Here is a 24,674-nt window from a genome sequence, read left to right as displayed (position 1 = left end):
AGTGTCCAGTGCCTCACAGGCATCCATCAACCTTTCTCTCCCAACAGGTTGTGTGTGCTGCCCGAAGAGAACATGTTGTCCTGGAGGGACCCTGAGATCCTCTCTCTGCTGCCTGCTGCTCAATGTGCTGAGCTCCAGGATGGAGCAGCCTTGGTGGACTCCTGCTCCCATTCACTCAGCCGTGGGAGTGCTGAAGATTTAAGTTCTGCAGACAGTTTTGTTCTTTTTCGTAAGTGTGTTTCAGTCTGAATCACAGTAGCACTCTTCTCTTCCACAGATCTCATCAACCGGTAATACTGAGAAAACCTGGCACTGTGACCCTTTGACCCCCAGACTTCACATCTACACTGTGGTGCAGGCACCTCCTGGCCAGGGGCTCTGTGACAGCAATCCATTGTAAGCCCATCTGCAGGAAGAGCTCAGGTGAGTGGCTCAGCAAGCTCAGAAGTCCTGCTATTGGTACCTTGTGTTGCTGGCTTGGGCAAACCTTTCTGGCTTTCTGCTTCTAAGATCTTAAGACCTACTTCCAGGTCAAAGAGTTGCTTCTGGAGTATTTGTGCATTGTCTGTGCGTTGCAAATCAGCTGCTGAGATTTACTCCTTGCTGTATTGTTGTTATAGAGCTTGGCTTAAATACTTCTCCCAGGGCTTCCCATTCTGCCTCTTCACAGATCTCATAAGCAGCGGCTGACCTATTAGTACACCTGGCTCTTTGATCCCTAAATGATATCGCTTCCATGTTACGGTCCTTGTTAGTAGTTTCATTTTTAATGTCATCCAGCTCCTGAATTTTGATAGCATCAACACTGTACCGAAGCCACTTTGTGGATGACACTTGAGGAATGTGTACGCTCCTACTGTGCATGGCAAGGCATTGCTTCCAGTATTAACCACGAGAAGTCAATGTCAACCCTGGAGCTCAGCTCATGGCATCTCTCCAGCACCACACTTCCACTTCATAGCATAGTAGTGCTGCTATTGGCCAGACCCTTCCCATCCTGCCCCCACCTACAGAAAGTATTTGCCCCAGCCCTCTGTTGGCTGACTTGCCAAAAAGCCTTGTTTCTGCTCTGGGATCTCTTGTGACAAATTCTTCAAAATTCTGAACTTTTTAGGTTCCTCATCTTTACAGAAAGCTGAGACTTTTAGGTCATGCCATGACAACTTTTGCTGTTTGTATCAGCAGCAGCACTGGGTGACTTGCTCCCCTCTGCTTGTTATTCATGTGTGTAAGCAGCTTTTTTGTTTATGGAAAGAACACCTCCTAACTGTTTAATATCTCTGAGAGCTATTTGATCTTTACACTTCCTGAGCTCTAAGACTTATTTCTGTACTGAACAATCACTTTTTCCTTCCTTTGTAAGGTCTGCCTTGAATCTGATCCCCAGGCAAACAGAGCCCTCCCAGGGGCTCACCCATGCTCCTGGTGCAGCTCAGGTGTGCAAGGCCTGGCACATGGCAGCAGGACAGAGCCTGGAGGAAGGTAAGGGAGATACGAGCATCCCTTCCCCACATGCAGCAGGACACTGCCCTGCCCTGCTGCATTCAGGTTCCACAAACCTCTTGTCAGGTGTCTTTCCTTCTCTGATTTTCTAATGGGAAGAAGTGATATTGCAACAATAGATGATGACCAAAATGAAACTATGGGTTTGGGAGCAGAACGCATCGGTGCTATTCTTACCACGGGAAGCCTGTGAAACAGCAGTGTTAATTGCATCAGCCCCATGTCATGAGGGTGACCTTGGCTGCTGAGTCTGCTTCCCCTTTCTCTGTCCTCAGAGCCACATAGGAACCAACGGTGGCAGATAACACACTCACAGGCTGCTTTGTGCTGTAACCCAGCTTAGTTCCTCCAGCCACACCAACACTGAGCACCAACACTGAAGGACTCAGCTTGTCTCTCTCCATCCCTTGGAAACTGCTGGGCAATGCTTGTGTTTGGATGTCTAAACGTTAGTGTGATGACCCTTTTGTTTGGAATAGCAGTGTTCATGCACCTCAGTTTGTGCACCTGCAGGGGACACAGGTCTTTAGGTAGGGTTGGTTCCAAACAACTTATGGGAAGACTCACAGGTGCAGTGCCCTGCAAAACTACGAGTGAGGTGGATGTCTCAGTGAATGCAGATGTCAGAATTAGTGGCTATGAATGACAGAATCATAGAGGCCTTAGTGTTGGAAGGGACCTTTAAAAATCATCTAATCCAACTCCCCTGCACTAATAGGGGCATCCATTAGGTTGAGATGCCTTGAGAGTCTCCAGAGTCAGGGCATCCACCACATCTCTGGGCAGCCTGTCCCAGTGCCTCACCACCCTTACTGTAAAAGACCTTTTCATTATATGCAACCTAAATCTCCCCTCTTTAAGCTTGAAACCATTTTCCCATGTTTTATCATCACAGATCCTGCTAAAGAGTCTGCTCCCTTCTTTCCTGTATCTCCCCTTTAGATACTGGCATACCACTGTCAGGTCACACACAGCCTTCTCCTCCAGGCTGCATAGCCCCAGCTCTCTCTGTCTGTCCTCATAGGAGAAGTGTTCCATCCCTTGGGCCATTTTTGTGGCCATCCTCTGGATGTGCTCCAATGGGTTCACATCTCTCCTATGCAGAGAACTCCATGAACAGAGAGGTCTGGATGAACTGAGAGCCATCAGTTGCGCAGAGAGGCCATGAAGCCAGCCCTGGCTGGACCTGCAGATGGTGGGATCAGAGCCAGCTTAGATTTCCTGACTGCATCTGCCTATTCTTCCCCCAGCCCTGCCTTGGCTCTTCATCTCCTACTTTGGCCCCTTTGGTAACCTTTCAGGAAGGAGACAGCAGTGCAGAAGTGCAGTGGACCACTGCAATTTTCAAAGGAATTTTAAAATGCATTTAAAGGCTGTTTGTGGTCTATCAGGGTCCAACTGTACAGAGCCCACATCTGAGATCAGGAGGCCTTTCCCAACTAAGCCTGATACAAAGGGCTCATGCTGACTTTAGCAGACATCACCTTATAGAGTAAGAGTGGTTTGCACACTTTTACCACTGCACTTATCTTCTTTTCATTCACTTTTGCTAAAAAGAGCATTTACTTTTTGTACCAGCAGGTACAGTGCCAGTTACAAACCTCTTTAGATTTCACTAAAAGCTTAGCAAAGTGCCAGCCCTGCTTGTCAGAGCTCCTGAAAAGCTGTGACTGCTGCCTCCTGCTGTCATGATGCAGATACCTGTGCTGGGAGATGGCAAAGGTTTGTGTATCACCATGTTATTATCTTCATGAATAGCTCCTCCAGTGGATGCCATGGAGAGTTTTGTGTCATGCAGTAGGATGGTCAGGACCCAGAAGACAGCAGTGTGCCATGCAATGTAGATGCAGCCCTGGTCACTCCACAGAGAGTTTCCAGAGGAAGCCTGGAGTGGGTTTGTGAAGCCTTTCTGTGGAAGTTGTGGTAGAGCCATAGCTTGAAGGCTTCTCAGAACTGCCCTGCTATGAAATGTTGTTCTATTTGGGGAAGTCCCAGCATGAGACTAGGATGACTTTGCCAGACACGATCTTTGGATTTTCAAAGGGTACATTTTGGTTTATTTCAGGGATCTGGTTGACAGAGTTCCTCAGGAGATAGTTCTAAAGGACAGAGGAGTCCAGGAAGGCTAGATATTCTTCTGGAATGAATCTTGGATGCACAGAGCAGGCTGTCCCTATGTGCCAAAGATGAGTGGGCAGGGAAGAGTGAGCTGAGCACAGAGACATGGAACAGAATGAAGTCCTTATAATCCAAGGGGAGGTTACTTGTGACCTACTACACCATGTGAGCACTCACAGATCTATGGGACCAGATGGGATCACCTTAGGGCAGGCACATGCAGCCCATGGTCCACAGTCCATGCAAGGCCCAGCACAACCCGTCCTTTGGCTGTCCCACACCCCACACCATCATGGCAGCAGCTCTGCCCCTCTGAATGGCATGATCTGGCCCCAAGCATGCACCCATAGCTCAGTAACAACATCAGTGTCCTACCAACACTGTCTGGGCTCAAACCAGGGCACGGGGAGGGCACAGAGCAGTGCTAACGCAAGTGACAGCAAATAATTGTTTGCATTGTGATACATTGGTTAAGCACAGTCCTGAGAACAGAGAAAAATACGCAACCATGCTTTCCATTCTGATGCAGGAGTTTGAGATTAGGTCTTAAGATTGCCAAAAAGAAATCTTCAGATTTTTTGGCATATTCATAATTCTGTTTTCAATTGACATAAACACGTTACCTGTGATCTTTCAAATGGAATGTATAGAGTTGTAATCAGACATTCAACTCAAAGAAAAGTCTGATCGTGTCTTCAGACTTGCAGGAAATCTCTCCACAAAGGTGTTTTGAGGAGTGTGGCACGCAGGCTTCTGTTCATTGCCGATGAAAAGGCATGGCTGATGGTGAGGACTATGATGAAAAATAGTGTTTTGTATCTGAGAATCTGCTCTATCAAATAATGTTACTGTGCTCTTTGTAGCTGTTGTAGTTGCCATGGAAATAAATAGGAGATGTTACTTTTGGTGCAACCTGTGTATACGCAACTCAAGACAGTTCTTCATCGCTCAGTGCAGCCCAGGCAAGCCAAAAGATTGGACATTTGTGAACCAAGGTACAGAATGAGCTGCCAGAAGTGCTCACCAAGCCACCGTCAGTAATTTACCAGCAGTCCTGGCCAACTGGAGAGAATGCAGTTGTCTGGAGGCTGGCTAATGCAGTGCCCATCCACAGCAACAGGCGGAAGGATCAGGGGAGCTACAGGCCAGTCAGACTGAATGTGAGCCAGCATCCTGGTGATAGGCAGGCACTGAGGTTGTACAGCGTGGCAGGAAACTACCACTGTACTGGCAAATGCTTTGACACAGATGTTTTAGGCTTGGTGTTGTTCTGGAGTGACTTTTCCCTTATTTTAATGACCAAAAATTACAGTAGTAGAAGTGCCTTTATACATTGCTGTGCTAAGTTTCTTATGTTAAGCTGCATGATATGTACAACAAAGTGTGCAGTCTAAACAATGGCTTTATCAGCTATTCTCTGTACCATGGGGATCTCTCTGTTGACGAGGAGACACCTGAACCTGTGATGCAGCTATTGAAGGCAATAATCTGAGCCGCATTAAATGCGACAGGAGCAGGACAAAATTCAAGTAATTAACAAATCCCTTTCTATAGAAATGCCCATACTCAGAGCAATTGCACGTGGTCCCATTCCCTCTGCCTCAGAACCTGTGCAGCAGTTTGGTCTTAGCATCTATAGTGCACTGTCCTTTTTCTATGTTATGACTTGATCTGTGGGTTGCTGCGAGTCTTGGCTTTGGTTCATCTTAGACCTCATTGATAAACAACTGGGGAGCAGAGAGGGAAATTCCTGACTTTCCTTGGCTGCAAAATAATAGCAGAATGCATCGAGGCAGCAGTTGGAATTGGCTAAGCACGAAAGGATCTGAATAGAAACCCTAACTTTTGAGAGCAGGTGACAAGCTCCAGCAAACTCCGCCACAAGCCGCAGGATTAGTGCAATGTAGATCGGTGAAAAACATAAGATGAACACACAGAGATTCACAGAAACAATGTGGATTGCTTTCCGGATTAGCTTTGTCTCATGGAGGCTGCTGGCCATCTTCTTTCTGAGACATCTGATGACTTGTATGGAACAAAAAATTATAATCCCCAGGGGAATCAAATACCGAAAGCAAATGGAGAACATTGTTAAATATGTAGGCTCAGTAGAATGCTTCTGAAAGCAAAAATTTTCCCTCTCTTTTTTAAGTAATGTGCCACAGTAGGAATAACCTATTTGCATTATCCAAAGGAACCCACAGATACAGGCTGATTTCAGTGGGGATCGAAGAGTTTTTGCTTTCAGAGGGAACTTGATGGCAATGTATCGATCGATGGCAATCAGCATGATGATGAAGATGCTCATAGGACTGTTTGTAAAATATATCGTCTCTATGGCAAAACACAGCTTGTCTATGGGATGCTTGTTCTTGGTAAAATATATCAGGAAAGGCAGGGCGAAGAGCAGGGAGCAGTCTGCAATCATGAGGTTGATCATGTACACCCGGGTCTCAGTCCATCTCTTGAGTTTGCAGCAGAAGACCCAGAAGGCAATGGTGTTCAGCAGGAGCCCCAGAGTGAGGACTGGGATGTAGACGATCAGCTGAAATAGCATAATACCATCCTGCAACACGCTGCTGATTTCTGTGCAGTTCTGCATGGTGAGCATTCTCTGCAAGAAAAGGGTGCAGGTGATAGACCAAGCTAGGACAAGTCCCCTGGGCCAGGTCCCATGGTAGTGCCTTCAGTCATGGCTCCATGGCTCCTGGTTGCTGGAAACCCAGCTCTCAAACAAGAGACTGGCTCTCTTGCTTTAGGATAGCTCAAAGCAGAGCTGGGCAGCATTCCTCTTTTGCTTTACTACCAAAGCCACCCGATGGGTTTGTTGGGTCTTGCTATGCCCATGGACCCACACAGGACTCAGGTCCTTCCAGTCATGGGACAGCTCTGGTGGATTTACTCCTGGACCACAGCTGCAGGCTGGAGCACAGTGTGTGCCATGGGCACCACCACTCCTCCTGCAGGCTGCTGGAGATGTATGGCTTGGCACCAGGAGGGGAAAATGAGCACACCTGTCTGATCTCAGCCTTCAGCACAGGAAGCCAAAATGTTGCCAGAGCAGAAAACACAAATCCAAGATTCTAGCCTATCTCCTGGTGCTTCTGTAAATAGTTCAGGGCATCTCCTACTATCTGCTACCATCAAAGACCACGGAGGGTGAATCAGACTCAGTCTGCAGTTATAGAGAAGCATGAAAAGAAAACAGTCAGATTCCTGTCATCTGTTATAGATACATTGCCTTATAAGTCAGTGGCTTTTAAGCCCTAATATCTAAACTGTGGAGAAACGGTCTGACTGCATGAACTACATGGACTGCTTTTAGTGTCCAAGACTGGAAGCTGGATCTGACAGTGTCAGAAGAAAGCTCAGCAGCTGCCCCAGTGCCAGAGTTGGGGTGGTATTACAGAGATACAGCATTCAGAATGCAATTTATGGAAGGGCTGAAATGCAGCCTGTGTCCTGGCTCCTGTGAGCTTCCAGCATCCCAGGTCCTTGGCTGCACAGTGCTACCATCCACCCTACAGCTCTTGCCTGCAAGCCTACTGTCACCATCCTGCAGTGGAAGTGCTGCTTTCTGCTTGCAAACCACTGTCCCACCTAGCAACTGAGCCCTGTGAATGCTCCACGTGAGTGCTGAGCCCACAGCAATCCCCTGGTCCCATGCCTCAGTGTGCCCAGAGCAGGGTGTCCCCTCACAGAAGATGCATGAAGAGGAGTGGCACATGACCACAGCATGGGATGAAGACCTCCCTGGATAGCACATGTGGCTGCCAAATAACAGAGCACATCTGTGAAAGCAGGAGGAACTGAGGCACCTCTGTACCACTGCTACCAAGTGGGCAGCCCTGGGCAGTGCTTTGTGAAGGAGCTCAGGAAACAGAGATCACTGCCACATATCCATGCAAGAAGAATTAAAAGCTACCTGCTTCTTATGGGGCTGTCCTCAGGTCGAGTCCTCCGGCAGGTTGCAGTGGCTCAGGAGATGCCAGGGCTGTGGGTGCTGTGGGGTGATGCTGTGCAGGGTGATGCTGAGCGGGCTGATGCTGTGCTGAGCAGAGCTGCCCAGCTGGGGACAGCTCGGGAGCGCTGAAGCACAGCAATGAACTCTTGTTCCCCAAAAGTGCTTCATTTATCACCTCCTCTTTAGAACGACCGAGTCTCTGGTGCCCTCTATTGTTCCTCTCCCATCAGCTCAGTGCTTCACCACCATCTGTTTTTGCACCCAGCCTGCTCTGCCTCTGCTTCCATGTGCACAAACAAGCAATTAAGATTTAATATTTGCAGCGGTTTGAAAACAAATCCTTTTTAAAATAAAACCCACAATGGTTGCAAATTGCCCGTTTGGCAGCAGAAGGACCCCCTGGGAGCCCAGCATCCCGTGCTGCCTTGGGTGGGGTTGCAGAGCAAGCAGAGGGAGTGGTAGTGGCTTTTCCTGGGGGGGCACATCAGTGCTTGGTGCAAAGGTGGGCCCAGAGCAAAGGTCCTGGCATGTTGCTCTTTGGCTTTTTGGAAGATGGGGGCAGACGTGGTGGGCCCACTTGTCCTCTGCATGGTGCTTGTTTTCCATGGCTCATGGAAGTGATGGGAAAGACCACACCAGAACTGGCAGTTATGGCCAACCAGGCACAGGTAGGAGACAGTGGCACGGAGGGGAGAGTTCTGTGGGTGTCAGGAGGTGGGGAAATTGTGCAGACAGGCAGGGGATGGCTCAGGACACAGCAGGGCTCCCTTAGGGCAGTTTCTGGTGCTCTGCTCTCTTCAGGCAGTGCCTGGGCAGCACTTGGCAGCAGATACTGAGATTTGTCAGTATTTAGAAAGAAAACTGCTGCCTTTCCTAGGCAGCAATGAAGAACACACAGGGGATCATCCTCTTCCCCCCTCCCCCTCCTACCTTGTTCTCCCCACTGGCTTTTCTGGGCTGCTTACTCATAGCACATACCCATGGAAACGTGAGAGGTGTGGGCTGACTGTGGAAACCCAGGTGTGCCCAGCTGTGTCCAGCTGTGTGATGCTACCCTGAGCCTGCACTGCTGCCAGCAGGGCAAACCTGGTGTCCAGCCTGGCACCATCAGATTGTTTTAATGCAAGCAATCTGAGATACACCATGGGATAAAGCACAGTACGGACTTGTTTTTTGTTGGCTTTTGTGTTTTAGGTTGAGTTGACTTTAGTTGAAGCCTGAAATAAAACATGCATGGGCCACCCTTCTTCCCATAAGAGTAACACATGGAGGGGAAGGGACCACGTTAATGCACCGCCACTGCAGACTCACTTTGGCATCTCTGAATAAAACAATTTATCAACTTAACAGAAACACGGAGTAGAGATTACAGCTTAGCAATGATACACATGACAAAGTTCTCCTTGGAGTGAAAGGGGGGTGGCTATCCCCATAACAGCACAGCCATATCTTCTCTTGCCATATCTTCTCTTGCCATTATAGAATTTGGTTGTGGTTTCTTTTTGTTTAGTTTTTTCCTTTCTTTAGCCAACATGTGCCTGCACAGAATGGGACTGTGTCGTTCTGGCAGTGCTGGACTTGGGCAGCAGGATGGCTTCCTGGAACTCCTTGGTCACAAAGTAGTAGCAGACGCAGTCCAGGCAGCAGTTGGATGTGGCAATGCACCGCGTCATGGAGGAGAAGTTCTTCACAAAGTGGATCAAGGAACAGGTAGTTTCAGTGTGCTCCATTACGATCCTGGCAATGACTATGAGGTGGGAAGGCAGGAAACAGAGCAGAAACACAAACAGATTGGCATAAATGATGTAAAGAGCTTTCTGGATTGACTTCTCCTCCAGTGAGTTTGTCTTCAGCTGTCTCTTAAGGCTCCTGATGATTTCTATGGAACAAAAGGTCAAGATTGCTAATGGAAGAGTGAAAACGAAGAAAATGGAAAGCAGTATCAGAGCGGTGGGCATGCTGGTGTCGTACTGAAAGCAGAAGTCAGCATATCTCTGCTGATGTTTTGAGATGCTTCCAATGGTGACGGCGAGCCACAGGAGCCCACAGAGAAGAGCAGCTTTGGATGGAGACCTGAAGGCCCTAGCTTTCAGGGGGTGCTTTATACCGAGGTACCGGTCAATGGAGATAAATGAAATGATGTAGATGCTCACTAACATGTTGATGGAGTACATTGCCTCTATAAACCGGCAGAGTTCATCTCGAGCTGAGTTCTTCCAGATCAAATATGCCATGAAAGGCAAGATGCAGATGACAAAGAAATCAGCGAAGACCAAGTTGATGGCGTAAACCCTGGTTTCTGTCCACTTCTTTATTTTGCAGAAGAACACTCATAGGGCAAGGACATTAAAAATCGCTCCAAAAAAGAAAGTGAGGATATATAGAACAAATTCAGCAACACGAACATGGGGATTCACCTCTATGTGTGCGAGACTGCAGCTCTTGGACTCGTTCATTGTCCTTATATGTGAATGGCATGTGATGGTCTGAGACCTGAAATGGGGAAAGAAATGGTAAGACCCTCCTACCTCTCAATAGATACATGGTTCCTATAAAAAGGGCATTTAAGGAAATATTTACTCTGTTATAAATGTGAGTTTAAGTCCACAAGATTGGCTTTGCCAGGCAGACTGTAACTGGGATGCATCTCCGTCTCAAGCTCTGTTTATGTGTACTCAGTTTATGAGTAAATATCTCTGGGAGCGCTTCCAATAGGCCACAGAAGGCAGCCTCAATTAAATAGGAGCTGTTGAATGAGGGGGGGAATGACACGCAGCAGAGAACACATGGATACCAGGACAACCTGTGATAATGTCACTATTAGCTCTCTAAGCCAACCTGTGCGGATGAGACAAAATGATTCAGACTTGGTTTTGAGATAGGCAGGGACTGAAGCAGCCAACACTAAGCATGCATAACCCATGAGCAGAAACTCTTCTAACGGGTCTCCTGGCACAGGATCCTGCTCTGAGATGAAGAAAACAGAGCAGAAGCCAAGTCCTGCATCCCGAAGGCATGACCAAACCCAAAGGGAGTGAGTGAGGCATGCTGCAGGGAAGGAAGGATTGAACAAACGTTAAACCTGTTCATTCCAGAAGAGAGTACAAGTCTGCAAATAGAAAGCAGAAAGGCTTGGCCAAAAGAGGAAATGCTGTTGCGTGACAAGGAGCTGCAAATAAGTGCGTAAGTGTTGCCTTCTCAGGGAAAACACCCTGGGAAACCCACAAGACGTAAGAGTAGGTCCTGAGCCTCTGTCACACTGTCTGCCAGATGCTTCATGGCAGTGCTGGTTGTATGAAGAGCTGATAAAATCAGCTTTTATCAGGCTCCATTATATGCAAAGCAGCTCTGTGTGTCCTGCACACAGGGCTTTCTCTGAATCAGTGATGTTGTGGAATTTCTGCTTGCATCTCAGTGCACACCGGAAAGAAAATAACCTTTTGTTTTGAAAGCAAGATTTTACCACTCTATTGGGAGTCAGTCTCCATTTCACTAATGGTGGGTGATTTGGTGACATCCTCGGAGATGCAGGGAGACACTGTGACAGCAGAGCCCTGGTTAAGCAGTTATTTGTCCCTGAGAACAACACAGAGCTTGTGCTCAGATAGTGAGGGTGCTGCCTCTAGCACTGGGCTGCAGGCCTGCTAACTGATAAATGCACAAATACCTCAAGTGCTGAGTGGTTAGACAAGCATCCTGGACACCAGCAGATGTTAATGTGACTCCTGCACAGAGCTTTCACATGGTTATTACATGCTCAAGTCTGGGTTTCCCAACAGAGATTGCCGCTTGCTGCCTGCTTACTGTCACCCAAGGAAAACCTCTCTGAACCTCAGTAAGTAGCAGCAGGGAAACACCTTCCTCCATGCTGCAGCTGCCATGTTAAGCTCACTGCATCTTTGCAGGTGTGGCTGATGCCCAGGTTGCTTTAGGTTGGCTGTGCTGAAGTACAGCACAGGCAAACCACCAGTGACCTGCCCTGCAGCTCAGGGCTTGCAAGTGTTGCTGGCAAGGAGTTCACAGGCTGCAGGAGGAGGGAGGAAGCTGGCAGAGGGTGTGAAAGCAGACCAGGCAGCACAGATAAAGTACGGGTGAACAGTAAGCTTCCTCAAAGAGATGCTGCATGATAAACTAGCACAATCTCCAGCTACTTAAGGTGGGTCAGAGGTGATGAGGTGATGGCTGCAGTACCGGAGCATCTCACTGCTCCTGCAGGAGCTGGAGCAGGCTGGGACCAGAGGGACGACAGTGCAGCACAGCACAGACTGAAGCAGGCTGGGAAGCTGGGATGTGGGAGCAAGACCAGGGCTGAGCACATTTTTCTCCAGCTCTTGCCTAGCCTTGAGCAGGGAGCTTGGAGAAAGCAATATGAGACAGAAGCTGGGGGCACAGCAGGTGTCACAGCAGCACTGTGGTGGCCAACACCCATTGGGGTGACAAAGAGAATAGCTTGGTTTCTAGCTGCCAGCTGCTGTTAGAAAGCAGCCTGCTCCGCTCTTCCTGCAGCAAGCATAGGAAAAGAACGTCTCAGCAGTACAGCTGCTGAGCAGGACCATGTGCGGCAGCATCTGTGCTGGATCAGAGAAGCCAGGCTTCCTCCACCTCCTCCCCACCACAGCAGGCCCCTGAGCATGGAAAGCACGACAACAAAGACAGAGTGAAGTTACCTGCAGGTGTGAAGCCACAAAGTCCCAGCAGGTACGGGCGGCAGCCTAGAAGGAGTAGGGCCAGAGGAGCTCTGGTCAGGCACACATGATGCACCTGAACTGACGGCTCACAAGTACTTGAAGGCTTCTATAGCACCTCCTCCTCCTGCGTGAGGAAGGATCCCACGTTTGTTTGTTCTGCAAAATAAGATCATCTGCTGGCTGTAACACTTTCCATGAGGACTCAGTGCCTCATCACTTGGCACTGCCTAGAAGTGTGGTCATTGGCTAGCGGGTGTGCCCAGTAAATGCAGAGCTGGGCTGCTGTGCTGACAGCCAGGCTGGGCACAGCCAGGAAGGTGCAGCATCTGTTATTCGAGCAGCTGAAGGTGCAGTGTCATCCTTGTGCAATCCCAGACAGTTCAGTGCATGGCACAGTCAGTCCGTAGGGTGGAGAACATCTCACAGCCTCCTCAGATGGACGTGGCTGCTCCAAGAGCCCCTTGGGATGGGTTTGTTGCATGGGGCAGTGGTGTAGCAGGAGGTGGCTGTGATGGCAGGGCTGTAACAACACTCCTTTGGTGCAGGGCTGCTGTTGGCTGTTCATAAGGGCACTGAAAAAGCGGGTGCCCTGGAGGTGCAGATCAGGACACCTAACAGAAGGTCACAGAGATGAAACACACTCACACTGCTCCACTTACATGGAGGCTTACATACCTTGCATTCACCCCCAAAAGAAGCACAGAGTTGTGCTGAATGGAAAAAGGCACAGGGGAAGGATACAAAGAGTTCCCTGGGGGTTCAGGGTGGCAATGGGCTTCAGTGTCTGGTAGAAGTGATGCAGTGGAAACTATCACAGCAGGGTGATTTCCCTCTATGGGAGACTTGTTGATTAGCATGTTTATGTCCACAGAGGGTGAGAAACCAGTATGGGAATGAATCATCCAAGCGAGGGTTGGCTCTGCAGCCTAGAGCTGGACTGCTCCTTTGGGGCTGGGGGTGTTGTGCATTGGCAGTGCAGCAAGTTAAGCTGTTGAGTCTTGAGGCACAGGACACAGCCACATTGCCAGATATGCACTTCTATACACAGACCCTGCTGTTTCAGTTAGCAGTAGAATGATGACAACTGGCTGAAAGGAGCACTTTGCTGCAGCTGTGCTCACCATCCACCAGACTCAAGAGGTCTCCTATCTAGCCAGGTGGGCACAAGTGCTCTGCTTTCTCCTGCAGCCTGTGTTTGTAGGGAAAGCAAAGCCTTCAGCCTTGGCCGTCTCCGTGCTGGTGGTGCCCACGCTTACCACAGTGTGTGATCTGAGGCATGAACTCTGCCATGCAAAGTGGGACAGGATGGGCAGTGACTCATATGTTGCACAGCTGTCACCCACCTCTACACATGGCTGTGGCTGTCTCACTGCATGGGGGAGCTCCAGCAGGATGAGGAGATCTCATGGTGTGGGCACGTGTCTTGTCCACAGGTCTCCCTGTGGGGTCCTGAAGGTCATTTTGGGGAGAAGCCCCATCCATCATGAGGCACAGTGCAGTGTAGGGCCAAGGGATGGCTCCCATTTGGGGTCAGTGACATGGCACCCCTGGTGTTGGGGAGAGCTGCTCCCCTAGGAGCCAGAAAAGAAGTGAGCATGCAGACATGCAGATCAACACGCTGAGGTCACTGAGCATAGAAAGCCTCTGAGTTTTTTATTGAAAGCATCACTGACTTTACTTAAACCAGTAGAAAAAGTAATGCTGGCAGTCGGTCAATAATGTGGTCACTGTTATGTACTTTGCAGCCACAGAACTGCTCTGCCCTGTGCTGCCATCCAGGGAGGGTGGGTGTAGCAGAACAGCTAAGCCATGGCTTGAAGCAGTGATTGAGCACCTGGTGGAAGGCAGGGCCAACTCAAGGGAGCTCAGGTGCATGCAATGTACCTGAGTGACTGCAAGGGTGGAGCCAGGATCCAGCCCTTCCCAGACCTCATTTAAGGGCTGGTAGAGGAGGTGAGAGTATCTCACTGGAGCTCCCTGCCTACCTGAGGTCTTCTGAAGGTAAGCTGGTTTTCTTTTTTTCTGTATTTGCTGCAGCCTCGAGTTGTGCTGCCGTGCTTTTATTGCTGTACTTTCCATCACATTATAGCATTACAGCACTGCAGTGGGTCTGCTGGGTTGGTTGCCAAACAAGAGGCTTCAGTCTCAGCTCCTACAAATTCACAGCAGTGAGACTTTTCCCTGCAGGGGCTCTGGTCCTTTGCAGGCACACAAAAAGGCCCTACAGACAGCCTATTCCTATTGCTGTAGCTTGCAGCTTGGATTACAGCCATCATCAGCCATGGAGGATGAAGGTTTTGCCTAATGAATCCCAGGTCAGCTTTATCAGGAGCCTGTTTCAAGATATGGACAACTTTGTTGCAAGAAACAAACCCAGAAAAACCGAGCCTCCTCCACACCCCTTTGTGTTTCCTTCAGCCTCCTACCACTTCCCATGATGGAAGGATGCTAGCACAGATTGCATCTGTTTCTGTGTTGATAACATGTAGTGCACTACACAAGGCTAGACTGTGTGGTTTAGGTTGTGGTGTGAAACAGGAGGAACGCCTACGTGGGATGATGCCAAACTTCATGTGATGCTGAGCGACCTTTAATTGCACCACCTTCAACAGGGCAGCAAAGCAAACACCCTCTACCTTATTTCTTTCTCCTTCCCACATTTCAGCTATAAGGATCTCAGTCCTGTGTTTATAATCCAGAAGGCTGCATTGTGGTACAATCATTTGTATGTAGAAGGACTTTGCCAGGGCTGGGTGATGACACCAGCCAATGACAACAGATGTTTTTTTCCTTCCTATGCTTGCAAATAAGCATCCAATATAACATCAAACTCTGCAATTGGAGTAACTGGATTCAACGTGGAGTTTCATATGAAGGACTCTGTACTTCCTATAGTGAGGGAATAACACCTGGGCAGGAAATGTGGTGAGGATGATGCAGTACAGCTCATAGTGCTGCTCTCCAGATACAGGAGCCGGGGAGCGCACAGTGCTGGGAAGCGCAAGCAAACTGCCATGTGCTGGATCCCATGTAACAAGGAACTGGTGGCTGGGGCTTCATCTGCCTCGCTCTGACATTTCACCTGTGTTAGAGCCTTTGACCACAACTTCTTACTCAGGAAAGCAGCAAGTTTCCCCTCGGGTCCCCTTTACGAAAGTCTGGCCGCAATACATTTTCCAGATGCTAGCGATATGGATGGTTAGATTGCAGATTAACATCTTCTCATGACCTCAGTGCCACTGGGTGCCTGTCGGGGGCAGGGCTTTACTTGGTGCAAGTCAAGTGACTGCTAAACCTGCCCAAGCTTTGCTTCTGTAATAGTCACAACAGCTTCTTATTTGGGCTTCTGACCCTTCACCTCTTCCCACTGTCCATTGTTTAGAATAGCCTTTCACTGCAGTACTGGTGGTCTGGGGGCAGGAAAACTTGTGGGCAGCTGTGATGCCTACATAGAAAACTCTTGTGATGCCTGTATTGAGATAAAGAGCAGCCTGGCTAACACACTATCAGAGGAGCTGCAAAGCTCTGCTTTCCTCAGCAGAAACCACCGCCACCCTCTCCAGGTTTGCCCCAGGCACCCCATTTCCTTTGACGTTACCAAAATTCACATACCCACACCGAGTGCAGGCTGCACCGCGTGCCCCTTGCACTGATACAAATCCCCGGTGGCACTTTCACTGTCTGGCAGTTTTCTTCTCATAAAGAAATGGTTGGTGCCAGTAAATCTGACCCAAGAAACCACGCTGCGTGCTTAAGGCAGGGAAGCAATCAGCTCAGCTTGGTTACATGCTTAATTCAATGGGTTGTGGTTCCTCCTTTCCCTTCCACTCAATTATGTTTCATCGCAAACCTTTTTCTCACAGGAAACCTCTTACCTTGCTCTCCTCATTCCCAGTCACTGAATTGCTTTTCCTCTAAACCACTACTGGTCTTCATCTTGCTTTCCAGTCTGTTTAGGAGTAGTTAATTAACACTACTGTTTTTCTAATCATTCTGTTGGATGCTGGAACAACTGGCTGTGCTCAGTGGAAAACAGCAGCTGTTAGCAGACCTGCAGCCTCTCTGGGACTTGGACAGCCCTGCAGTGTGTGGGCAGCAATGTTTCCCATGACATTTGGATGTTTGCTGCTCTATGGCCTCAAGCCCCTGCTTAGAGAGATACCACATCCTTCAGAGCAAGGAATTGGCCATACTACTGCAGGAGGGTTGCAAGCCACATCAGGGGATGTTCTTATGCCTTGCAGGTATAAAGCAATCCTGCCTGGACAGCAGTAGGAGAGCCACATCCATGGCACGTGGAAGGGGCAGCTGGTGCCAGCTCAGTGTGGGTGCCTGGTTGGTGGCTCGGAGTGCAAAGAAGTGAGTTAGTGATCTGGTAACCTAACAAATGAGAGCAGCCTGGTGGAGGCTCTGCACTGTGTGTCCTTTCCCTGGTCTGAAGAAGTCCTTTCTGTAAAGGTCTGCAGCCCCCTGAGTGCATGGGGCGCTTTGGCTTTTAGCACATGTAGAGAAGCCTTAATGGGGTTTTGAAAGAGAGAAGAAAGAATCCATTAACATTTTCCTTTGTTTTCACAGCCTATTATCTACCCTCTCTGATGATCCTTGCTGTGACCTGTCATAGGGCAACTAATGCAAAGGTTAATGGCAGGAAAATGTTTACTAAGTGAAGCCCTTGGACTTGGAAGGAGAGAATAGAGTGGGATCTCTCCTTGGAGACCTCTTGCCTCTAAGACTGGTGGTAGACCAGAAATTTTTTGAGCATCTTGACCCTTCTGTTACTCTATTAAATAAATATGTTTGTGTGTGTGTGTGTGTGTGTGTGTGTGTGTATACACACTCAATATATATTGAGCAGCTCAGCAGAGAAGGACCTGGGGGGTCCTGATGGATGAGAAACTTAACATGAGCCAGCAGTGTGTTCTTGCAGCATGGAAAACAAATGGTATCCTGGGCTCCATCAGGAGAGGGGTGGCCAGTAGGGAGGTGATTATCCCTCTCTACTCTGCTCTTGTGAGGCCTCATCTGGAGTACTGTGTCCAGGTATGGAGCCCTCAGTACAAGAAAGATGTGGAGCTGTTGGAAAGGGTCCAGAGGAGGGCCACAAAGATGATCAGGGGGCTGGAGCACCTCCCCTATGAAGACAGGATGAGGGAGCTGGGCTTGTTCAGCCTGGAGAAAAGAAGGCGGTGGGGTGACCTCATTGCAGCCTTTCAGTACCTGAAGGGAGCTTATAAACAGGAGGGGAGTCAACTCTTTGAAAGGGCTGATAATAGAAGGACAAGGGGAAATGGATTTAAGCTGAAAGAGGGAAGATTTAGGTTGGATGTTAGGGGGAAGTTCTTTACTAGGAGAGTGGTTAGGTCCTGGACCAGGCTGCCCAGGAAGGTTGTGGATGCCCCATCCTTGGAGGTGTTCAAGGCCAGGTTGGATGGGGCCCTGGGCAACCTGACCTACTATACATGGAATTTTGGTGGCCCTGCGAGGCAGGGGGGTTTGAGCTTCATGATCCTTGAGGTCCCTTCCAACGCGGGTCATTCTGTGATATGTATTGATATGTATAGACGCACATCCTTTTCTTTGTTTTTTTTCTTTGTTTTTTTCTTTGTTGTTTTTTGTGTGTGTTTTGTTTTCTTTATTTTCGTCTCTGTGTGTGTCTGATAGCCCTCAGTACTAAATTATGTCTAGCAAAGTGGAAAGAAGGTGTCAAAGTTTAACGACTGGTTTCTCTGAGGCTGGTTTCCACCTTTAAAGATGAGCACCCAAGTCCTACCCTGTCTGCTGCTTGCTGAGGCCCCTCTGTGTATTCTTTTGCTTCTGGAATAGCCAAAGAGCCAACCCAGCTCTTCCACAGTCACTGCCTTTCTACATTAGCTCCATACACACCTGAGAATAGGTTTATTGCATTGGAGTCAGACTAGGAAATGTATTCTTTGAGACAGATAACCCAAATTTATGGTAAGCCCAAGCCAAGCAGCGTTTTGCTTTTACATAATTTCCTCCTCCTTCCCCTGCAGTGTTTAATCCTCAGTGATTAATTACACTGAGATTTACTGAGGGCAGAATAGATGGGGCAAGGGAGAGCCGTGTACAAAACAATAATCCCTATTCACTCTGTTTCATGGAAGTGGTTATTATTCTAATACAATCAGTGGGAGTTATTTTCATTGGCTGTAATTAGCCCAGTAGGAGGATTATTACCTGTCTTAGGGATAAGAAAGAAAAGCTAATTTGCACAGTTCTGCTGCCTTCATTCACCCAAGGGCTGTCATTGCAGTTGGAGGCTGCTGGGAATTACTGGGGTGACCAGGCTCCCTTCTGCCCCTCTGACCAAAGCCAGACGTAGCGGTGGTGACATCAACCTGCTGCATCAGCTGCAAAGGGTGCAGAACGGGGGTGTACCTGCTCTTTGTGCAGCAGAGCTACTTTTCAATCCTTTTTAAAATGGATACAGCAGCTTTTGAAGCAGCAGCCTTCCTTCCTGCACAGCACAAATGCTCACAACAGTGCTCATCTCTTGTGGTCTCATTTCTCAGGTGACAAGTGATAAGGTGCAAGGAAACAGGTGCTGGGATGGGCTGCCCAGGGAGGTGATGGAGGTCCCATCCCTGAGGGTATTTAAGAGTCATGTAGATATGGTACATTGGGACATGGGCTGGTTGCAGTCTTGGCTATGCCAAGTGATGATTAAACCTGACAATAGATCTTTCTCAATCTTGCGAACTTCTAAAGTTCTCCAAAGGCTGTAGTATTTTTCCTTGTGCATAAGGTGTTCCACTACCCATAAGAATCACATTTTGTCCCAGACAGAAAACCAAGTGCCAAGAATTCTGTGGTCACAGAAATGTGCAGCTGCTCTTGCTGGAGCCTCCACAGCCCCCTGCCCGCAGCCTGCAGGTCTACTCACTCCCTTCCAGAAAGGTTTCCCAATCAGGACAATAACTGGCTTTTTTGTTCCTCAAATTAATCCCAACTATTTAAAAACCAGTTTCCATCTCTGATCCCTGCTGCTAAGTCAGCTCTTCCTGCCTGCAGCTTCAGCCAGAAAGCCTCCAGCTGCAGCGATGGAGGCCTAAGGGGGCTGCCAGGCACTGCAGAAGGTCCTGGTGCCAAGCTGTGATCTTAGTGGTCATTTCCAACCATAATTATTCTATGTTTCTATGATTTATAAAACTCATAGGGGCTCAGCAACTGCCCTCCTACACACAGGAAAAAACCCAGAGCCCAGCAGCCATAGCAGCAGTAACTTGGCTACCTGGCTGATCCCTGCAATGCATCCAGTTCCTCTTGGCAAACTGCAAGGGCTGAGAGGCAGAAGTTCCCCAGAGCCAGAGCAGCAGAGCTGTGGCTTTTTACCTCATCTCAGCCCTCCGAGGTTGACTTGCAGCATCAGCAGTGCTCACCTTGGTCTGAAGAACTTTCCTTCCCTCCAGTTCTGGACACCACCAAGCAATCACTGCAACTGTTGCTGAGAACACAACGTGTGTATTTTCACAGCCATGTGATGACTCTGTTGTTTCTGCACAGTATGGAGTAACAATATCAATCAGGAATTTACTGTGTCCACAGTGACCTCTATTTAAACCCGTTCTTACTGTTTGCTGCATCAGATTCTCCTTCTCCTGCCCATCATTGCCTCACCACGTGAACACTACGCAGGAATGAATAAACCTGGGCTGGCTTTCTGACCACCCCAGAACCAGCAGTGAAGAATCGTCCACCTGGGCCACATCTGTGCAATCACTTTTGCTCTGGAAGTTACCCAGATAAAACTCAGATAAGCCTGGTTAAGTTTTGCACAAGTTCTCTGCAGGTGCCTTGAATGCCAATATCTGCCCAGCAGGTCTCAGGTTTCCTTTGCTGACCATAGGAGTCGCATATCTGACAGCAGAAATGCTTCAGGGGGAACTGCAGAAGTGGGAGGACAGCAAAACCTTCTGGCCTTGCAGGATGAAAATAATCCTTTCTGACTGCTGGCAAGGAAACCCAAACCTGCCTTGCTTACCTGCAAAGCCATTTCCTGGCAGTATCAGATTGAAAACAAAGAGGTATTTTTTAGGAAGGGAGAAAATCCTTAAGAAGTTAAAAGGGAGCATTGCATGGTATGGGCTTGTCTGCCTTTCTGACCTTACCTGAAGCAGGAGCAAAGGGTCCTATGGGTTTCCTTTCCTAAAACAACCGAATGAATTCAATACAGCACCTCTTCCCCAAAGCCCCGAGGCCATCCCCACCCACATGTTACAACCCAGCTGCTCCATCACCAGCCTGAGTGAAGCCTTACACCACCTGGTGGCTAAACAGAGTTAAAAGCAAATAAAGGTCCGTGTAAACCTCTGATTTTAAGTCTGGCAGCAAAGATGTGGGGAAGGGGGTGAGAAATTCCCAGTGAGCAGACCGTTTCCATGAGGCTGTCTGTCAGCTCTGGCTGCTGCTGCTGCCTCTCAGAGGAGGAGGACGTGCTGCTGCCTCTGCCTGCACTCAGCCCCTGGGAGAGCTCTCTGATTTTTGCTGCCCTATGAGCAGCATTTTCCTTTCTCCCTTATTTATTCATTTGTTTTTAATATACATTCCCCCAGGAAACTGCCTGGAACGCCAAAGAGGATTTCCCATTGCCCATCCCAACACCAAGAGCTGCTCGTGCTGATTAAACCTCTGCTTACCGGCTGCTTCTGGATTTCTGTGGCCACGGCCTTCACCCTGCAAAGACAGCCCTGCATCACTTCCAACACGTGAGACACCAGCTAAATCAATGGAGGCAGCTCAGAAATCACAGCCCGTTACTAACGCACTGATGGGTTTGAAGGATCACTGCATGAAACAGCACAGACCCTGCGGAGCAGTTCCCACCTCCACAGCTGCTTGCTTTATTCATCTTTCTGCCAGGTAGACTGTTTGGATGCTGCAGGCAGACAAATTAAACTGGATTTACCCCAGTCAAAAATCCCTTTGGCCAGCCATAAACATAGAATCATAGTCATAGAATGGCTTGGGATGGGAGGGATCTTAAAGACCATCTCCTGCTGTGGGCAGGTTGACAACCACAAAATCAGGCACCAGATCCAGCTGCCCAGGGCCTCATCCAACCTGGCCTTGAGCAGGGATGGGGGTAGGTTAGCTGTGTGCTTAGCTTGACTGCAGTTTTCTTGGCCTGTGAGTAAATGCCAGCAATGCCTCTACCAAAGCTAAAGCCCCAAGCAGAAGGGCTTCCCTCCTGCAGCATCCCTGCTGGGTCTCTGCAAGGCAGGGCTGGTTGCTGAGCAGGGACAGGATGGGTCCCATGGCAGCCAGGATCCCTCATTATGTGATGCATTTTTTGTTTCCCTCTCATTTCTTGGTCTTTCTGAACTGATTTCTAGTCCAGGCTTGCCCCTGCTGCCCCTCTTTGTTATTGTTCAGAAATCTGTGATCCAGAGAGCAGGCTGGATAAAGTAACCACTGCACCGAGTGCCTCCAGGCAAGGGCTACGTGAAGGTTAAAGAGATAAGGAGACACTCCTAGTCCATAACTGCAGAGAGAGAGCTTAAAAGAGCCTCACCTGTGCTCTCTCTTAGCAGGAGGTGTTAGAAAGGCAGCCCCAAATCTCATGCAACCACTGCTTCAGAGAGAGAACACCTGAGGAGCACACAAGCACAGGAGGGAGCGGAGGGGCAGCCAGCAACAGTCCTGTAGGGGCACACAGCAAATGCATTAGTGAGAACCCAACCTGGATGGTCACCACATACAGCTGTGTATTTTCACCAGCATGGGAGAATTCAGAGGCACAGCTTTGCTTCAGACACCGTTCTGTCACACTGCCTCCTTGCTGCCACCTGTCACACAACAGCAAAGTGTAACGGGATGGTGGTGGGAAGGCTGGATCTCTACTGCCATCCCACCAACATCATCTTCAACACCCATCTGAGTGCCTTGGGGCTGGACCCCGCGCATCTGAGCCAAAGCACATCATGATGGCTGTGCTGGCTGGTGTCCCTGGTTGAGGCCCCGCTGGGCCTTTAGAGAGCAAGCTGCTCTATAAATAGCCCATGAGAAACATCTCACGGGTTCAAAATTAGCAAGAAAAACACTGAGGGCTCGAATATCTCAGCAGAAGGTTTCACAATCTTTTTCCATGCTCTGACATGGCCCTATGCACAAGCTGAGGGCTGTGCCACAGGCAGAGCCACACGTGGGGGCCCAGCTCAGGGACACACAGCATGTCATGGTCCCAACCATCCCTTGTGCACCTTACAGGGAGCAATGAGTGCTTTCCAGTCACGTGCCTTCTACTGCAACCCCCCAGAAAAGAAAAATCATAGCCATTTCAATGTAAAAGCTTTCTTACAACTGCAACATATTACGGTAGAGGGAACAAAAAAGCCAAGGTGACTCACTCACCCAGGTTTGGTAAATATCTGGACTTTCCCTGTTGCAGGAGGTATTGGGACTTGCTCTATAAGCCCATGTTTGTTGATGAGTTGCCAAATCCATCCCCAGTGCCATCAAACTCCTCTAGGCTGTGCCCAAGTGCTTCAGGGGGCACTGAGCTGCAGTGCATTACAGTTCCAGCTGCTGGGAGCTCTCAGAGCAGGGCTTCACCAAGCCTTTCATTAACCCACGCACCAGAAGCGGTGCTTTCCTTCAGCCTGGGATGAACCACTTGAAGAACAAAACGAAACAAAGCATCCACAAGCGGAACTTGTGCAGAGGTTAAGCAGTTATGAGCCAATTCCATTCTACTCGCCAGAATCCACCGTGGCGTACTGAGATAAAACCCATTTGCTGGGACCGTTTAATCCAGATACGGACACACACTCAGCTTTAACATTCCAAAATAAACCCATAAGGTCAATCTACTGCATTACACTGCAAACGTAGCTTCCCTTGACTGACGCTTCCTGAGGGAAAAAATAGGATTTATTGTTTATTTTAAAGCTTACTGTTGGCCTGAGGCTTGGAACGTGAAAGAATGCCTATAGAGATGGCCCTACACCTGCCCATCATCCAGAGACCCCACTCATCCTGAGCTGACCCCATTCCCCACCGCATTCTCCACCTACCTGACCTTCCATTTGGTGCCCAACTAGGGGAGAGGTGCAGCCCCACGCGGCCTCAGAACGTTGCTCATTAACCTGGAAGGTCACAGACATGTCTGGCAAACAGACATTGGTGTTTCCAAGAACAAGACTGGATGTTTGTTTTAGCTGTACTTCTCCAAATTCATTTCCAGATAAGGATGAAGCAATTAGGATGTGAAGCACAAAAACCCAGCTGGGCCTGTGGGAACACGTCTGTCAGCAACCAGGCAGAAAACAGCAGCAGCAGCCATTGAGGTGGAGGTTTGACTGCAGGGTGAGCATGAGATGCAGGCAGGCAGCACAGCACCCTCCTACACAACCAGCTTGGAGCCCTCAGCTCCACAGGTCAGCCCTCAGCTCTGGGTCATCATCACACTCCAGCACTGACCTGCTGCAGCTCCAGAGGGATTCCACGTGAGCTCTCTGCCCTGATAACACTGATGGCATGGATGGTTCAGACACCAGCAGGCCATCCCAAAGCCTGCTTGGGAGAAGAGTCCCCCCATTGGGACAGAAGAGTCCCCCATTGCCTCCCCAAGCTTCCACCTTCCTGCAATAAATACACACATCCAGCTGCTCTGTAAAGAAGCCATAGCCCAGGGACACACCACACACACACACACATCCCTTCTTCCCTTTGGCCCATTTCGGTTCAAGATCAGAGTGTTTCTCATTACTGCTCATCGCAGCAAAGAGCAGTGCTGGATAAATTTGTCAAGTGACTCAGAGATGAAGAGAGGCATCGAGTCCTGAGAGAATAAATGCTAATAGCTACGGCTTCCAGGGAGAAAGCATGCCAGAAAATTAGGGAAAAAAAGAGATGTGAGCATGGCTCTCCCCTCCTGCAATGGCTGAGATAAGTACTAAAATAGCTGTACTTTCCCATGTGATGGCAGACAGACAAGACCTGGGCTCCTGACCCCATATGCCAGCACATCTCCTGCACACCCCTGGTGAGGAAGAGGGCAGCCAACTTGTCTCTTCCCCTCGTACATGTGTATGCACACCTCATGTGGCAGCAAAGGCCAGCAGAGCCTCATCAGAGCAGGAGCAGACTCCTTAAGTGACACCGAACACTGCAAACCGGGTTACATGAGGAGCACAGTGGCACATCAGCACGGAGCATCTCGCTCAGGTTAACACAGCAGGCACAGAGGTGCTCAGGTTTGTGAATGGGAACCAATTCTGAAGCCCTGCAGGATTTCTGCTGTGTATTCGGTTCAGTAGAACGGCTTTTCCATACTAACCCTGCAGCAAAACTGCACTGAGTTTAGACACCGATGGCTGCCAGGCAGGACCCGGAGCGCTGAGCTGTTGGAGTGGCACTGGTTAAATATCATTTCCTGAAAC

At 49.1% G+C, this 24,674-nt stretch overlaps 1 protein-coding gene, 2 long non-coding RNA genes and 1 pseudogene across 3 annotated transcripts in view; 2 read left to right on the top strand and 2 right to left on the bottom strand.

The window, feature by feature from the left end:
• Positions 1 to 21,153, top strand: part of LOC140256192 (uncharacterized) — a 49,362-nt gene extending 28,209 nt beyond the window's left edge. The window contains exons 3-5 of the long non-coding RNA XR_011904654.1: positions 278 to 423; positions 1,364 to 1,482; positions 20,847 to 21,153. This is a non-coding gene — a long non-coding RNA (uncharacterized lncRNA). The remainder of the gene's footprint in view (positions 1 to 277; positions 424 to 1,363; positions 1,483 to 20,846) is intronic.
• Positions 4,190 to 7,696, bottom strand: LOC140256331 (G-protein coupled receptor 35-like). The gene is made up of 2 exons (XM_072344778.1): positions 7,547 to 7,696; positions 4,190 to 6,235 (listed from the first exon to the last, which is right to left on the bottom strand). Exon 2 carries the CDS (start codon positions 6,230 to 6,232, stop codon positions 5,276 to 5,278), a length of 957 nt encoding a protein of 318 aa, XP_072200879.1. The 5' UTR covers positions 6,233 to 6,235; positions 7,547 to 7,696; the 3' UTR covers positions 4,190 to 5,275.
• On the bottom strand, positions 9,109 to 10,041 carry LOC140256271 (G-protein coupled receptor 35-like; annotated as a pseudogene).
• Positions 14,247 to 17,069, top strand: LOC140256250 (uncharacterized). The gene is made up of 3 exons (XR_011904670.1): positions 14,247 to 14,274; positions 14,363 to 16,632; positions 16,849 to 17,069. It is a non-coding gene; the product is annotated as an uncharacterized lncRNA (long non-coding RNA).
• Positions 21,154 to 24,674: the final 3,521 nt, after the last annotated feature.

The sequence above is a fragment of the Excalfactoria chinensis genome, chromosome 9 (assembly GCF_039878825.1).
Source record: "Excalfactoria chinensis isolate bCotChi1 chromosome 9, bCotChi1.hap2, whole genome shotgun sequence".
In the NCBI taxonomy this organism is placed as follows: domain Eukaryota; kingdom Metazoa; phylum Chordata; class Aves; order Galliformes; family Phasianidae; genus Excalfactoria; species Excalfactoria chinensis.
This window is presented reverse-complemented; position numbering and strand designations above follow the sequence as displayed.